At 41.2% G+C, this 17,451-nt stretch overlaps 1 protein-coding gene across 9 annotated transcripts; it reads right to left on the minus strand.

Moving 5' to 3' along the window:
- Window positions 1–2,985: 2,985 nt before the first annotated feature.
- GDE1 (glycerophosphodiester phosphodiesterase 1) lies at window positions 2,986–15,465 on the minus strand. 9 transcript variants are annotated; one of them, XM_023753428.1, is made up of 8 exons: window positions 15,406–15,465; window positions 15,050–15,173; window positions 14,737–14,923; window positions 13,993–14,168; window positions 11,639–11,744; window positions 8,228–8,320; window positions 4,883–5,094; window positions 2,986–3,627 (listed from the first exon to the last, which is right to left on the minus strand). In XM_023753428.1, the coding sequence occupies exons 4-8, from the start codon at window positions 14,097–14,099 to the stop codon at window positions 3,480–3,482; spliced, it is 666 nt and encodes a 221-aa protein (XP_023609196.1). In that variant the 5' UTR covers window positions 14,100–14,168; window positions 14,737–14,923; window positions 15,050–15,173; window positions 15,406–15,465; the 3' UTR covers window positions 2,986–3,479. The 9 variants fall into 9 exon arrangements, with proteins under 9 accessions (XP_023609196.1, XP_023609201.1, XP_023609197.1 ...); XM_023753433.1 differs by lacking the exon at window positions 14,737–14,923 and having other exon boundaries at window positions 13,993–14,164; XM_023753429.1 differs by lacking the exon at window positions 15,406–15,465 and having other exon boundaries at window positions 15,050–15,184.
- Between the last annotated feature and the right edge of the window lie 1,986 nt (window positions 15,466–17,451).

Genomic DNA, 17,451 nt, shown 5'->3' on the forward strand with positions numbered 1-17,451 from the left:
ATTTGGGAGGCCGGGAGGGATGGGTCTGAGGACCACACCCTGAGCAGTACGCTAGAGCATCCCCACATTTTTTTTCTTATTTTATCTGCACTCTTAGGGACATTTTTCAAAAACACTCCCACTTCTATCATTTGAATCTCATAACATTATGGCTGTAAGACAGTTAGTGCAAATATCATGACCTCCATTTGACAGATGATGAAGACTTGGGCATGCACAGGTCTCCTAGGTAGCCAGTGGCAGAATCGAGGACTTCAGGTTTTCTCTAGCTCAGTGGTTCTCAGATTTGTGCATGTATCAGAACTGCCTGGAGGGTTTGTTAAAACAAATCCTGTGCCCCACCCAGAGTTTCAGTTCTGGGATGGGCTCTGAGAATTTGCGTTTTTAACAAGTTCCCCCATAGCTGATGTTGAATAAATATCTCAAAGGACAGCATCCACCGTGCCTAGCCTCTTCTTAATACTTGGCGTTTGGCACATAGATTTTGAGCATAAAGTTTAATAATAGAGCACACAAAGCCATCGATCTTCAGCATTTTTGATAAATCAAATAACCTCACCAAACCGTAACTGTCACTCCATGCTCACGGTTTGAGTGGATGTTTGGATGTTCACTGACTCACACCCTTCCTGTCCTCAAGGCTGTGGTTTACTGTTCTGGTCAAGCACTGTTTCCACTTTAGATAGTGGTAGGTGTGATTTTATTTAGAAATTTGCATCTAATAAAAATAGAATATTTGTGTCTTGGTGAAATTCTTGTCAAAACAGGATTGTAGACACCAGTCTCCAAATAAGAAAATGAGTACTGTTTAATCAAGTAAGTAGTGGATTTTTTAAGCCTTTTGAGGTAGCCCTTCGATGTTATGTCTCCAGAATCCTGAGAGCAGAGGTGCAGTCCAATGAACAGATGTGATTTTTATCTGTATTGATGTTCTTAGAAAGAAAGCTATCGATTGGGATTTTGGATGGCCCCTCGATACTGCTGAATCTGAATCATTTATCTAAACTCCCAAATTTTCATCTTACTGTATGTGTATCTCTAGCTTCCTCAAGGAAGTTTCCACTGATATCCTCTAATTCATTCCTTCAACATTTATTGAACATATACAGGCATTGCTACAGGTATGGACCAGCCATGATAAGCAGGGCTTTAGGATGTGGGCTCTGGAATTCTATCACCTGTGCTTGAATCCTTATCCTATTACTGTTGTGTGACTGTAGACAAGCTACTTAATTTCCCTGTGCTTTGGTTTCCTTTAGCATATTATGGGAACTACCTCATGGTGTTGTTGCAAAGTAAATACATCGAAAACATTTGAAATAGTGTCTTGCACATGGTAGAGTCAGTAAATGTTATTAACAAGCCTTTTACATGCACTTTCGTTTCATCACAACCACCCTCTGAGGTGGTACTACTACTGCCCTTATTTTACAGATGAATTAGTAACTAGTCCAAGGTCATACAGCTGGCAAGGTGCTGATCAGGAAACCAGATTTACCTTTCTCTGATCCCAAATCCTGTTTTTAACCCAATACCAAGCCTTTCAAGTAAGTACTTAATAGATTATATATATATATATATAGATAGATTTCAGAGAGGGAGAGGATAGAAACATCAACGATGAGAATCATTGATCGGCTGCCTCCTGCACACCCCCTACTGGAGATCAAGCCCGAAACCCGGGCATGTGCCCTGACCCGGTATCAAACCTTGAGCTCCTGGTTCATAGGTCAATGCTCAACCAGAGCCACACTGGGCGGGCAACAGTAATACTTATTAACATCTTTCTTCATCCAAATTCTCCATTCTTCAAGCCCCAAGCCACTTTAGCATAGGCTCTAAATCCTTAATTGGGTATGGCACAGTCAAGAGCAAAATGGATTTGGGACAAAAGTCAAGACAGTAAACTGGCTTTCAAAAGGTCTTCACACAAGAGGAATGTTAACTTTCCTGCCCCTAAAGGCATTCCTTCCCTGTCCGTGTGCATCTCTGAATATAAGTCACAGGAGGAATTCGGGCCACAGAAATTTTGGGTGGTTCTCATCACTTGTCATAATGTGACACAGAAATACATGCAGTTTAGGTATCTGCTCCATTTATTGAATAAATCTTTATCTTATAATTTTAAAATTCAAGGAAAATTTTATAAATGGAAAATTATCCCAAACCCCATCTACATGCTCCTGCCAACACCAACTATAGCAAAAATCCATTTGCTTCTCATTGCCACCTGGCTGCGTGGACCGGTGGCCCGCTGCACGTGTGAGGCTGGTGACCCACTGGACTCAGGAGGGAAGTCATGACTAAGTTGTGAGGCCTGTGATCAAGGCTATGGATGGGGCTATTAGGTGGGGGGAAGAGGGGCCTAGAGGAGAAAGAAAGCTTTGCAATCTTTTAAAGTCTCAACTTTATTTTAAATATTGCTATTTAAGTTCACAATAAGACCCTCCAGTAGCTCATGTGGGAAGGAATTGGGAATCAAGGGCTGTATAAAGGCAGGCAGGGGGTTAAAAGAAGGAGCTCTGAGTCAGACCAACCTAGATTTGAATCCCAATTGCACCAAGAATTTTGTGAGATTTAATTAAGATAATGTGTTAAAAACCACTGAAGTTCCTGGCAAATAGTAAAAAAAAAAATTTTTAATTATCATAAGATAATGTGTTAAAAACCACTAAAGTTCCTGGCAAATAGTAAAAAAAAAACAAAAACCACAGGTTTTAGTTTTCTCACGTAAAATGAGGTTAAGCCTAGATGTCCTTGAATAGTCTCCGATCATGTTGTAGAGTAGCCTGAAAGAGTGCAACTCTGCCCCCTAGTGGTCTATAGTTATTTCAAGATACCACAAACAATCCCTCAGGCTGGTATCAAGACTTCCCTGACATTTGCATCACACTGAAGCTGTTGCCCCTGGTCACTGGATTGCTGATAGCAGCTTCCCTAAATTCCTTATGTCCTAGGATTTGATGCTTGATAAGCAGTTTTCCCTTCGTGCTCCTTTTAATGATTTTATTATTAGTATGGTCACAAGTTTGATGACTACAGTACATTGATAATGTAGCCAAATACAAATATTTTAAATAAATAAATTACATGTGTGTCAAATTTTAAAATGTCAAATTTGAGTGATCATGCGTATCCCATGCATTTGCATTTGTACCCCCACACTGCACAGCTCAATCTGTGCCTATCCTCACTGGGTCTTGGTGTGTGCCTCAGCGAGGTCTGGGCAGGAGCTATTGTGCCTTTTTTTGCAGACCCAGATTTTCAAGAGCAACGGTGTTGAACTCAGGCATTCCATGGAGCACGGTGGCAACACCAGGCTTTGCTTTGGTCCAAGGTTAAAATGCAATTACCGACTATTGCTTCTGCGGGCCACCCGATTCCCCATGGCTTGGGCTAGCACAAAGGGTTTCTCAGTATCCCTGCATGAGGCCAGCAGGCAATCTCTGTACCCATGGCTTCCTCCCTGGGGGAAAAGTCTAGTAGTGAGGTGGGCAGTCTTCCAACATGCTGTCGGTGATATAGCTGGAACCAAGATAGGATTCATAGTAACTTTTTTCATCAAAAGTATTAACAGTCCAACCAACCACCTGAATGCCTTTAGCGGACCACTTCTTTAAGTAGTTCCTGGAGAAAGAGGAAAAAACAAATCTGTTAGAACAATGACCAGCTGGCCCAGGAATCTATGCTGGTCACTAAGTCTGGTAACTCATTGAGTACTCACAGTGCTCAGAAAGCCTCTTAACTGGCCTCTGCACTGAAATCAGAGGGAATGTCCCAAAAGCCAGTGGAAATCTCCTCCACACTGTCACGGCTTAAAACTTTTCAGGGGCTTACTAAAAATCCCACCCCTCCCCAATAAGTCATAACAAAAGCCATTCCTAGCTTAGTCCCACCTGTCTCTTTGGCCTCATCTTAAACTATACTCCCCATTTCTTTCCTGTGCTGCAGTATATTGACTTTCTTTTAATTCCTTGAAACAACCAGATTCTTTGCTGCCACAACATTTTTGCATGTGTTTCTCCCTGACTTGATCTCCACACCGCTCCCCTCAGTTCCTACTCACCCTTTAGCTGTTTTCCCCAACTCCCCTGACTAGGTAAAATTTTATATGCACACTGTTCTCACCTACAAAGCATTTATCTTAGCTGTAATTTGTTGAATTTTTATTTGATTAGCATCTATCTCCTTTTCCACTTAACTATAAACTCCATTAGGACAGAACATGGCTTTGTTTCTTTACCACAGTATCTTCAGATTCTTAATACCTTGCAATACTGTAGACCAAGCATGTCAAACTCGCAGCTGGCCACGAGAGTTTGACATGCTTGCTGTAGACATACACCAAATATTTATTGAATTAAATGCATACAAACCTGAAATAATATGAAACTTAAATTATAATCGGCTGAAATACACAGCTACAAAACTGCTAAAAAACAGATTGCCAGCACGTTAGGGAACAAGAAGTTTTGGAAACAATGGAGCAGAGCCTACAATGTAGAGGGGAGTGGGAGGAAAAACTGAAGAAATGAGTTAGGCACCCACAGGACATCTTCACTGTGGTTCTGTCTGACCTGGATCCTACATTGGTTTTCAAAGGAGACGATCACAAGGAAATGTAATTTCTCTCTCACCAGTTTGACAAATTTATTTTTTCTATAAAATGCACTTAAAACCAAGAATATTTGATCAACTTGTTTTTGGAAATAATAAAGTATGCCTGAACTCTTCCCACCTAAGAAGCTAGTGGCATTCCATCTTAATAAAGGCGCGTTGGGCTCTGTGGGTGGGAACTTATCCAGGCTGTCCACTGCTACTCTTCCTTTCCAAGAAGAGCATTCAAGAAATGTGTTAGAAGATAAAATACTGTCCAACTTACGGGGATATAGAATCCTTCTGTACGAGGAAAGCTGAAATTCCACACAGGTACCACAAGACATTATGCATGCTCCAGTCAAGTAAAATGTCTAAGACCACAAATGTGGACAGTTTCCACATGTTATCATAGCGTGGTTTCCCATCTCCCGTATGGCTAAGGCTCCAAGGTCTGTGAGTTAAAGCCGTTACTACATTCCGATCTGTTTGTCTCATCTGAAAAGGAATTTTGGAAAATATAATAATTATCGTAAGTCCAATACCTCTCACTTCTTATTTAAATTTAGCCAATGTTCTCATTCTGAAAAGTGAGTTAGTACACTCTCCCCATGTCTACTAAATAAGTACTCTATCATAAACACTTTGAGAAAATAAGGTGACAGAGTAAAGCATCTATATATATAAAAGCCCAGCGACCCTAACGGTGGAACAACCAGAACGACCGGAACAACTAATCGCTATGAAGCGCACTGCAGCTGCCAATTGGCCCGATCCGGGCCCCAATAGGCCCCCAACCTCCCGCAGCCCCTCCCCCCCCAGCCAGCCCTGCCCCCAATAGGGCCCCCCAACACAACTGGGGGCGGGACCAGCCAGCCAACCACCCGCGGCCCCTCCTCCCAGCCGGCTGGCCCCCCGATAGGCCTCAATTGCCAGCCAGGCCAAGGGACCCCACCCATGCACGAATTCGTGCACTGGAACTCTAGTTTAATATAAGTATCAATAAGAACAATTCCTTTACAATCCTAAACAAACTGCAATCCTATCTTTAAAATGAGAAAATCATAATCTCAAAGAGAAATCATGATCTGGGGGTCAAGTTTTAATAATGTCACAAGAAAATAATTTCAACAGGATATCAACTTAAATTCTGGGCAAAGATAATTAGAACTCAATGAGGATGGAACTAAGATCATTTCAAGATAGGCTGGTTAGCTTTTGATCCTTTCTAGAGAAAATGGCTGAAAAGAGTGGTGGGGGTGGGGAAGCAGGATAAGTACTTGAGAAGAGAATAAAGAAGAAAAATGGGGGGTTGGGATAGGAAGAGGGCAAAGGAGAAATGGGGAGATATGGGTGGAATTATTTAAGTCTGTGTTCTATGCTCCTCTGGAAAATACAGCATACATTTTAATTTTTTTAATGTTTTTATTGCTTTCAGAGAGGAAGAGCTAGATAGAAACATCAATGATAAAAGAGAATCATTGATCAGCTGCTTCCTGCGCACCCCCTACTGGGGATCAAGCCTGGAATCCGGGCATGTGCCCTGACCGGGAATCAAACCATGACCTCCTGGTTCATAGGTCCACTGAGCCACCAGGGCAAGCCTGTAGCATACTTTTTTTTTTTTAATTTTTTTAAAAATATATTTTATTGATTTTTTTTTACAGAGAGGAAGGGAGAGGGATAGTTAGAAACATCGATGAGAGAGAAACATCGATCAGCTGCCTCCTGCACACCCCCCACTGGGGATGTGCCCGCAACCAAGGTACATGCCCTTGACCGGAATCGAACCTGGGACCCTTCAGTCCGCAGGCCGACGCTCTATCCACTGAGCCAAACCAGTTCAGGCCAGCATACATTTTTAAAGCCTCTGTGGCCAAGTAAGTTTGGGAAACACTGATCCAAATATTTGAAAGCCCTATGAGACCTATTCATCTTATTGACAGTTTATATGTGGACTGGCTACACTCTTACTATAAAATTTTAAATGTATGCTCTGTTGGTCACTGTTAAAGAGTGCTACAGAACCAACTCATTATTTTGGAAACTGGCAAATTAAGGGAAAGATTAAGCATTTATTTGCCTATTGGGCAACTAAATAGTAGGTTAGTTTCTTTTTATAGAAGTATTCTAGCTAATACATGAAGAAATTATAGAATTAAAATATTAACATTTTGCAACCCCTAATAAAGTGAGAGAGCTGACCATTGGCATCAATAGCAGCTGCTAACAAGAGTCAGCCAGCCATTATATGCCCTTTGATGGAAAAATAACTAACCTATGAAATTATCTTGCCAAGAACAACTGAACCTAATTTGATCAAGCCTTTAGCTCTCATCACCAATTTACAGGAAATATACAGAGGAGAAGAAAGTGTTGAACTTTGTTATGGCATAATTAGCAAAATCCAGACTTGGGTAAACTCTACAAAACAACCTGGTTTCTTCAATAAATACATCACAAGGTCAGGGGATGCGGTGGGGGAGAGGAAGAATTTACTAGTTTAAGATTTAAAATTATGACAGATAGTCTTTATTTGGGTCCTAATTCATATTAGCAATTTGTAAAAAAAAAAAAAATTGTGCTATTTCTGAGACAAATGAAAATGTATACACTGAGTGCATATTTGATCTTATAGACTTATTATCAACGATTTTAGATGATGGTATTGTGGCTGTATGTTTTTAAAGGAATTGCTTTTTAAAGATACTTAATGTGCCTTGGCCAGGTGGCTCAGTTGGTTAGAATGTTGTCCTGTACACCTTAAGGTTACAGTTTTGATTCCCAGTCAGGGCACATATGGGAGGCAACAGATCTATGATTCTCTCTCTCTCTCTCTCTCTCTCTCATTTCCTCTCTCTAACATATCCTCAGGTGAGGATTTAAAAAAAAAAAAGATACTTAATGCAATTTTAATGGATGAAATGATATGATGTCAGATACATTTCAAAATAACACTGGGGAAAACAAGGAGGGTACAGATGAAACAAGCAGTGGGATATGGATGAAACAAGCCGGATCGTGGTTAGAGGGACTCATTGTACTACCATCTACTTTTATGCGTATTTTAAATTCTCTGAAATTAAAAGCTATTTTTTAAAAGGTATATTTTGCTGTTACTCAGTGAGATGTAGAGCTACACAATTCTTTCTGTTCTGAGAACGTTTTCCAAAGTAATCTGAATGAACCTATAAACATTAAAAAAAAGGAGCTAAAAAGGAATCACGGGATTTTTAATATATTTTTTATTGATTTCAGAGAGAAGAGGGAGGAGAGATAGAAACATCAGTGATGAAAGAGAATCAAAGATCGGCTGCCTCCTGCATACCTCCTACTGGGGATCGAGCCCACAACCAGGGCATGTACCCTGACTGAGAATTGAACCATGACCTCCTGGTTCATAGGTTGACACTCACCCACTGAGCCACACCAGCCTGGCCGGAATCATGGTATTTTTAAATGGGATATGAATACATTCCCCTTCCTGAATTTCTCTGGTTAACTTAAAAGAGGAGTTTCTTAACTGATTCAGTTCAATTTAACAGGCATCTGTCTTACAGTTATTTGGCCCATTGCTATTATCACCACCAACTAATATAATATTATGTACAACAAATATACTAAATTTTACCTTATAGATAACTTCTGGCAAGAAAGAGCAGACCATACTAGTATTGTATAGTTGAGGAAACTCCATATATATTTTCTTTAGAGCATCAATAGCCTGTAAAACAGAAGCAATTCATGTATTTAAAATCTATTAAAATGTAATAGTCTTAGGCAATAACTATTACATATTAAGTACAACCCTATCAGCCGAAACCGGTTTGGCTCAGTGGATAGAGCATCGGCCTGCAGACTGAAAGGTCCCAGGTTCGGTTCCGGTCAAGGGCATGTACCTGGGTTGCGGGCACATCCCCAGTAGGAGATGTGCAGGAGGCAGCTGATCGATGTTTCTCTCTCATCGATGTTTCTGACTCTCTATCTCTCTCCCTTCCTCTCTGTAAAAAATCAATAAAATATATTTAAAAAAAAAGTACAACCCTATCAAATAAATCAGAGGTTTACTAATATGTAGGGACATTGAAAGGAGTATTAGTAGATCCCACTATCTATTGGGATATATTTTAAACTCACATCTGCAGCATCTGAAGAAATTGGAATACAGCTACTTTATTGTCTTGCTAACAGGCTCACCTCTTTTGTCATATTTTTGGAAAGTATGGCAAACTGTAGGCCAGTGGAGGCTAGAAACAAAATTTAAAAATATTTTCCCTATACCTTAGTTTAGCCACTAGGAAAAGTCCTTTTATACCCAAAACTCTATCACCCTGTGCTTTTCCGAGCTGAAGTATAAGCCACCAGCCTGGAAACTACAAAAGGGTAGGTTTTTCAGTCCAGAGGACTGAGAGGAGACGTCATCCACCATGAACATGAAGGTAGGAACAAGGGAGGATTTGGGGAGAGCTGGAAATCTCCCAACTCTCCCCAAGGTGAGCAAAAATTTCTTTTTGTAGCCCAGCTAATAAATGAAGAAGGAATTATAGAATTAAAATATTGACATTTTGTAACCTCTAGTGAATTAATAGACTTGGCCATTGAATTTAATGCTGCTACATCATAATTTTTGAAATACTGCTAATTTTTGGAAAGTCACACATACCTATAACCAAATAAAGGCAACAAAATGGATTCCAAAAAAGAAAAAAAGAACATAGAAATTATTCGTGTTATGCTTCCCCTTCACTAATGAAACAGAGCGTGAGCTACAGAGCCGAAGTTATTTTCCCGCTGTTTGAATTATCACATGCACTGCACTGTGTGTAACTCTTCATCTACATTATTTACTTAATTCTCACAACAACCCTATGTGGTAGTTTCTTTTATGATTCCCATTTTACCCATGAGGAAATTGAAACTTATCAAGGTTGAGGTTACACTGTACTAAGTCCATAATCTTGGTTCCTGTGCTCTACTGTCACCAATTTGCTGCCAACATCTGTTCCTTTATATGACATTTTGATGAATTGGACGACTATGTTCTACCCAGGCTTGCCCAAACCACCTTTTGAGCACCCAACCAGAAAGCTTAAATAGCTGGATTTAAAAAAAAAATTGTCTTCTCCCTCTGCCCACCTCCCTCTTATTCTAAGACAGTGGTTCTCAACCTTCCTAATGCCTCGACCCTTTAATACAGTTTCTCATGTTTCGGTGACCCCCAATTTCATTGTTACAAATTGAACATAATTAGAGCATACTGATTAATCACAAAAATAATATGTAATTATATATGTGTTTTCCAATGGTCTTAGGCGACCCCTGTGAAAGGGTCGTTCGACCCCCAAAGGGGTCGAGACTCACAGGTTGAGAACCGCTGTTCTAAGAGAATAAGTATGAAGGTCAGTACACCATGGGTGAAATGTAGGACCTATCAGGGTTCCCAAATATGGGCCTTATTATCAATAAAACCTGAAGTGCTCATTAAAAATACATGTTCCTTGATCCCTAGACATTTTCAGAATTTCTTCTCTAGTTGGTATGGCCCAGAAACCCATAGTTTTTATAGGCATTCCTGGTAATTCCGATGCAGACCAACTGAAAAACCTAGAACTATCAATTTAGAAGAATAATAAATTAACCAGAGCACCATTCTCTTTTTTCTTCAAAAAGAGTTTACTAGCCCTAGCTGGTATGGCTCAGTGGAGAGAGCATTGGCATGCAGACTGAAGGGTCCCAGGTTCGGTTCCAGTCAAGGGCACATGCCCGGGTTGTGGGCTCGATCCCCAGTAGGGGGCATGCAGGAGGCAGCTGGTCAATGATTCTCTCTCATCATTAATGTTTCTATCTCTTTCTCCCTCTCTGAAATCAATAAAAATATGTATGTTTAAAAAATACGAATTTACTATACTAAAGTTAGAATATATACTGTGGCTTATATTTCAGATTTTAACAACTGGTTTCAATTGTATCCTGGGATTAATTTTAAAACTTGGCATCATCAGAATTCTAAACCAGTAGATGGCCATTACTGATTCTAACTATTACAAGCTAGGGGTAAATACACAAGTTACCCAAATGTGGAAAAAGTATTTGTACTTGAGAAGCTGATTACAAAAGAACAAATGTTATCTGAACTACATTTTCCCATTTATTTTCCATTGCAATATGTTTTCATGAGTAAAAGTGTATGTTCTAAAATATAAGCAAAATTTTACATAGGAATGTCATACATATTTGAAAGTATTATAGTAATTTTCTGACACAAGTATACCAGTAACTATTCAAATCATAGAATAACAAAACTATACATAAGAGATAGAAATCATACAGAAGGGCTAAATCTGTGCAAAAAAATATCCTATTAGCTATCAGAAGCTTTAAATTTCATCCATAGTTGTCCAGCGGTTCTCAACCTGTGGGTCACGACCCCTTTGGAGGTAGAATGACCCTTTCACAGAGGTCGCCTAAGACCATCGGAAAACACATATATAATTACATATTGTTTTTGTTCAATTTGTAACAATGAAAATACATCCTGCATATCAGATATTTACATTATGATTCATAACAGTAGCAAAATTACAGTTATGAGGTAGCAACGAAAATAATTTTATGGTTGGGGGTCACCACAACATGAGGAACTGTACTAAAGAGTCGCGGCATTAGGAAGGTTGAGAACCACTGATCTAAGACCTTTAGTAGCCAGACGAAACTGGTTGTGTCCAACTCCTGTTTAAAAAGTGCCTCCTTACTATTTATTTCGTATCTCTGGCAAATGCTTTATGCAAATTGGAAATACCTGACTCTTCTATGTTATGCTACTTGTAGAATATCAGCTGTTAAAAGGTTCCATCAAAGGTTAAAAAAAGGTTCTGTGATTTACAGTTTTCCTTACAGATGTGGATTTTTGCATTGTACACGTCCATTAAGCAAATATAATTTATAAAAATAATTTAAGAATAAATAACAAAATATGTAGTTTTGAAAATCATTAATTAAAGATGTCTTTTTTAAAAAGCAAAGTCTATGGTATAAATTTTACCTTATTTGCATGGCCCTTGACATCAAAGAAGATTGTGAGGTTTTGGTTTAGGGATTCTACAACTCCTTCTCTCAGGGTAGGGATTTTTTCATTAGGGAAATCATTCCTGTCAGAGAGGGAAAAAGCATAGTACATTGCAGGAAAAACAACAAGCACAAGTTTAGTGGAACAGACATTTAAACAATGTCTCCCAAACAAAAGGAAAGAATGTTTTCCCCAACTTCCTTTCTTAACTACACTAAAGTTCAAGGGTAATTTACTATACGGACTTGAACCAAAGTACAGATATTCCTGACCAAAGAACAGAAACAACAACAAAAATCATTTAATTTGCCGAAACCGGTTTGGCTCAGCGGATAGAGCGTCGGCCTGCGGACTGAAAGGTCCCGGGTTCGATTCCGGTCAAGGGCATGTACGTTGGTTGCGGGCACATCCCCAGTAGGAGATGTGCAGGAGGCAGCTGGTCGATGTTTCTCTCTCATCGATGTTTCTAACTCTCTATCCCTCTCCCTTCCTCTCTGTAAAAAATCAATAAAATATATTTAACAAAAAAAATAAATAAATAAAAATAAAAAAAATCATTTAATTTTTAGGAAATCACTGGATTTCCACTGAATTAGCAATATAAGTAGAAATTCTACTCAACAAAGGGCAGAATATATGCCACCTTTGGAAACTCAGAGACTTAATTTTAAGATTGTAATTGCCCTTGCCCTAACCGGTTTGGCTCAGGGCACAGAGCGTTGGCCTGCGAACTGTAGGGTCCCAGGTTCGATTCCTGTTGAGGGCATGTACCTTGGTTGCGGGCACATCCCTAGCAGGGGGGTGTGCGGGAGGCAGCTGATCGATGTTTCTCTCATTGATGTTTCTGGCTCTCTATCCCTCTCCCTTCCTCTCTGTAAAAACTCAATAAAATATATTAAAAAAAAAAAAAAAAGATTGTAATTGCCCTAACAGAACCTTTACAGGAAAGATTCCTAGGATTACATAAATCTATGATTCTTTCTCATCATTGATGTTGTTCATTTAAGTACAACTGTTTAAAATAATGTTCTAATACAAAATTTTCTGATTAAAAAAAAGGAAAGTTAAGTGCAAGATATTAAGAAATTAGCTTTTCTCACATAATGAAGTTTCACATCACATGATTTAACTTATGCTAGTTCAATTATATTATTTCAATTGTAAGATCTTGGCTTTTAAAAAAAAAAAGATAAAGATAAAGGAAATAGTACAGGCAATTCTGCCAGCCATTCTATTCAGTGCCTATTCCTTGGAGTGAGAAATAGGCATTGAATAAAATGACACACAGGATGACATCACATTGGGTAATTATAGAGAAAATAAGTAGTTTTCCTACAACATGGGCCCTAAACACATGCACCCTTGGCCGGAATCGAACCCGGGACCCTTCAGTCCACAGGCGGACGCTGTATCCACTGGATTTAGAACTTGCAAGTATTACAATATTCTTTCTAGACTAAAACATGATTTCCTTTGGCTGACTTTGAATTTCTTTCCGATTCTAGGAAAATTCAGTCTAAATCATCTTTTCGGGAGGAATTTAACTTAACCATAGGGTGGAATACTCAGTATTCAAGTAGTACTCATCATTGTCCAGAGAACTGATACGACATAATAACAGTAAGCACAGTTTTCAGTATTACAAGAGGAGAAGGACTTAAATAACCACATTCCAAAGTATCTTATTTCCCAGCATACCAATCCCAAGGTGTTTATAGTTGTTAATGGTAGGAAGAGTGTGGGTTCTATGGTCATAAACATTTGAGAAACACTAAATTAAAGGTAAGAATGGACTGACATGGACTATTTCCCAGGAGGAACAACTAGAGTACAGTGTTTGATTTTACTTGATCGTAGAGCCCTTTTCTTGGAGAACATCGTATAGGACTAGTTTTGATATACATATATATAGGGCGTCCCCCAAAAATATATACACATGCTTTGAATAATTACAAAGGCAGTGTTTATTAAATACATTTCATTTTTCAAAACTGAGCTATCAGCTGTTAAAGTGTGTATACATTTTTGGGGAACACCCTGTATATATATAATTTATATGACAGTACAACGCAATTGTCATGTTAGTGACTAAGACAGAGTATTGTCTTAAGAATAATTCCGAGGCCAAATTTGGCCTCAGTGGGAAAAGATTAAAAACATCCATTTCTGCTGTTCCTGGCACCTGCTAATTACTTAGGAAACCTGTAGACAGTTCAACATAAAACACAACCCAACAACTCTCCTGGAGCAGAAAATGTGCTTGGAGATGCCAGTGTCTGTCATCTCCAACAAAAGCTGAAGATATGTTTAAGAGACAATCAACAACTTACCTTAATCTGTGATTTGCTGCAGGATTAAGCTTCCTAATTTGTTCAAATGTCAAATCACATATTCGACCAGTGCCATCTGTCGTCCTATCCACTGTGTTATCGTGCATTAAGACGGGAACCCCATCAGAGGTAAACTCAATGTCCAGCTCCACGCCTGTGGCTCCATTCTTAGCTGCCTTAACAAAAACATCAACAATATTAATGTCAAGTGTCATTTTCTAATATAAACACTCAAGGCAACCAACAGCTACTCTTACGGATTCTTTTCATATTCAATTTATCCATTCCTCAACTGATGGACCACTTTTGTTGTTTCCACTTTTTGACTATTATGAATAACACTACGAATATTCGTATCCAAATTTTTACGTTTCAATTCTTTTGGGTATATACCTAGGAGTGGAATTGCTGGATCATACGGTAACTCTATGTTTCACCTTTTGAAGAACTGTCAGACTGTTTTCCCACTAGCTCTGAAATCAATGAAAAATATTAAAAAAAAAGAAAAAAAAAAGAAAATGACATTTGAGTTGAGACCATAATAGATAAAAGGAAGTCAACCATATGAAGATCCAGGGGAAGAATGTTCCAAGCAGAATACAAAGGCCATAAAGTGACCTAATCTATTGATTCTTGACCTAAAGAGCTTACATCTGCGGACGTCTTAACAGTCATTCTTTATCCCATTACCCTATTTCTCCATTGCATTTTCGCTCTCTTAAAGACTCTCATGTATGTATTTACGTGTTTAAGGCCTGTCTCCTGGACTCCAATGCAACTTCTGTAAAAGCCAGGTGGCTTTCTGTCTTGTCCATGACTGCATGCTCAGCGCCTGGCACCTGGCAAACATGAGCGTACTCGCTGGGTTCTATAAATACTTGAAGTCGGGAGGCTTGCCAGACGTCAAAGGGATCGAGGGCCACTTCAATGTCTTCCCGGCGGACGAATGGGGTTATGGGAAGGAAGGCAATCGTGAGAAGACGAGGGAACCTTCGGAAAAGACACGCAGGAAGCAGTCCCAGCTCCCAGGAGGCGCGCGAGGCGGCTGGGGTCTCACCTGCCGAATGGCCGCCAGCGTGTTCTCGGGGGCGTCGTGGCAGCCGCCGCGGTGGGCGATGGCGGAGACGCGGTCGCGGGGCTGCAGCACCTGCAGGGCCCGGCGCGCGGGCAGAGGCTCGAAGCTGAAGAGGCGCAGCAGGAGGTAGAGGATGCCGGTGAAGAGGCAGGCATTGCAGGGGCTGCGCGTCACCAGCAGGAACAGCAGCAGCAGGAAGGAGAAGGGGCCCAGGAGGCCCCCCTGTGTCTCCCACAGCCACATGCCGGCGCCCGCACCGGCACGGAAGGGAATCCCGGACCCGCCGGGCTCCCGGGATAGGAGAGCGAGAAGCAAGGGCAAGAAGTCAAGGCACTCACCGCAGGAGCACCCTTCAAGGGTTACAGCGCCGCGCAATGGCGGCGGCGGCGGCGGTCACATCCGGAGAGGAGCCTGCAGCCCAGCCAATCAGGGCCGGGGACCTCCAGAGGTCGGGGGCGGAGCCTCTGGGTGGCCTCGGAGGCGGGCCCAGGTCCCAGGCTCGCGTCCCAAAAGCGCTTTTGGGGTGATTCTGGGGTCTGGACATCAGCCCGGCTTTCAGACCCCAGAAGGAGAGGGGTGCAAGAGCCGTTGTACGGTTGCACGACTGCACGGGTTCTTAATGACTCCTTCATTCTGCCCTCGAGGACACTGCCCTGGGAGCCTGGAAGGGGCAGGACGCTTTCGACTATTCAGTTCAATTCAAGGTGTGCCGAGCACCAATCCCGGTGCTCAGGACACAGCCGTGAACAGGACCCAAGGGGTCCCTGCTCTCCTGGGGCTTACATTCTCGTGGGGGTAAATAATAGTGTCGAGTACAGCTAACATGTGTAGAGCACCTAGCATGCTCCAGATTATGTGTGAGCAAATGCTTCATGCATTACATCATATATTCTCACAACAGTGTCATTGGGTAGGCATTATCTCAGGAAACTGGAACCACTCGACTTTAGAAGGATTTTTCAGCCTGGTCGGTGTGGGGCAGTGGCTGAATGTCGACCTATAAACCAGGAAGTCAAGGTTGGATTCCCAGTCAGGACATGTGCCCAGGTTGTGGGCCCTATTCCCAGTAGGGGGTGTGCAGGAGGCAGCCAATCAATGATTCTCTCTCATCATTGATGTTTCTCTCACTCTCCCTTCCTCTCTAAAATCAATAAAAATGTTTTTTAAAGAATTCTTCAGATTTGGACGGAATGAAAGAGCATAGCAAAAGGAGGCATAATCCTATATAATAATCCTATATAATAAAAGGGTAATATGCAAAATGACCCTAACCGCAAACAACAGGTCACTATGATGTGCACTGACCACCAGGGGGCAGATGCTCAACACAGGAGCTGCCCCCTGCTGGTCAGTGTGCTCCCACAAGGGGAGCTCCACTCAGCCACAAGCAGGGCTGATGGCTGCAAGTCGAGTGGTTCCAGGCTCTCCCGCCTCCACCGCAGCACTAAGTATGTCTGACAGCGGCTTAGGCCTACTCCCCGAAGCTGCCAGAGGGATGTCTGACTGCCAGCTTAGGCCCAATCCCCCGGGGAGCGGGCCTAAGCCTGCAGGTGGACATCCCAAGGGTCCCAGACTGTGAGAGGGCACAGTTTGGGCTGAAGGACACCTCCCCCTACACCCAAGTGCATGAATTTTCATGCATCGTTTCTCTAAGTGAATTATAAAGCTGGGAGGGATCTTAAGGATTCACTCAATTCATAGATGAGGAAACTGAGGCCAGGAGAAGTGAAGTGAATAGGACACTAAATGGCAGTCTGGACTGACATGAAGCCACCCCAGTGACTTCTCTACCGTTACTCCTCCTCCTAACCTTGCTTCTCCATCTGCTAAGGGCCAATAGTGGAAAGAATTATGTTGTTCCTCATAACAACCCTTGTGACAGTCATTTTTAAAACTCTCATTTTACATATGTAAAACTATGCACAGGAAGGAGGCAGGAAGTAAAACCGAGTTAGGAAATGAAAGAGGCCACTACATCATATTTCGAAAAGCCGGTAACATGTTTAGATAGAGAACTTTGCTAAAACATTCGGGCTTTTCCTGTCGTCTTGAACCTGTTACCTTTCTCAGACATTATTTTCCCACTGATTTGCAAAAGGGTAAAGGATGTCTTAAATTTGAGAGTTGGCATCTAGGATTCTGCAATATTATATTTACAGAAAAAAATTTCGATGAATGTCATGTTTTCCAACGATCACACATTAAAAAAAAAAAAAAGAAGCGTTCCCATTCTAATAAATTATAGTAGAGGCCTTAGCTTGCTGTGAAGCCTACACTTCCCATCGTATATTGCGCTCTCATAAGTACTACGCCCTCTATCACTGGGCCAGAACGCAAGCGCGCAATGCACCTCGGGAATTGTAGTTTCCTGGTGGCCCAACCGT

Source organism: Myotis lucifugus, unplaced genomic scaffold, assembly GCF_000147115.1.
Source record: "Myotis lucifugus unplaced genomic scaffold, Myoluc2.0 scaffold_45, whole genome shotgun sequence".
Lineage (NCBI taxonomy): Eukaryota > Metazoa > Chordata > Mammalia > Chiroptera > Vespertilionidae > Myotis > Myotis lucifugus.

What these genes read in the sequence shown, in the direction of transcription:
- GDE1 (XM_006088197.3), bottom strand. Translation starts at nt 15,310, where the DNA reads ATGTGGCTGTGGGAGACACAGGGGGGCCTCCTGGGCCCCTTCTCCTTC. An exon ending in CGCTGGCGGCCATTCGGCAG is followed by an intron (nt 14,169 to 15,049) that starts GTGAGACCCCAG and finishes GTTTTTGTTAAG; the next exon opens with GCAGCTAAGAATGGAGCCAC. An exon ending in TGCCAGAAGTTATCTATAAG is followed by an intron (nt 5,095 to 8,227) that starts GTAAAATTTAGT and finishes ATTCCTTTTCAG; the next exon opens with ATGAGACAAACAGATCGGAA.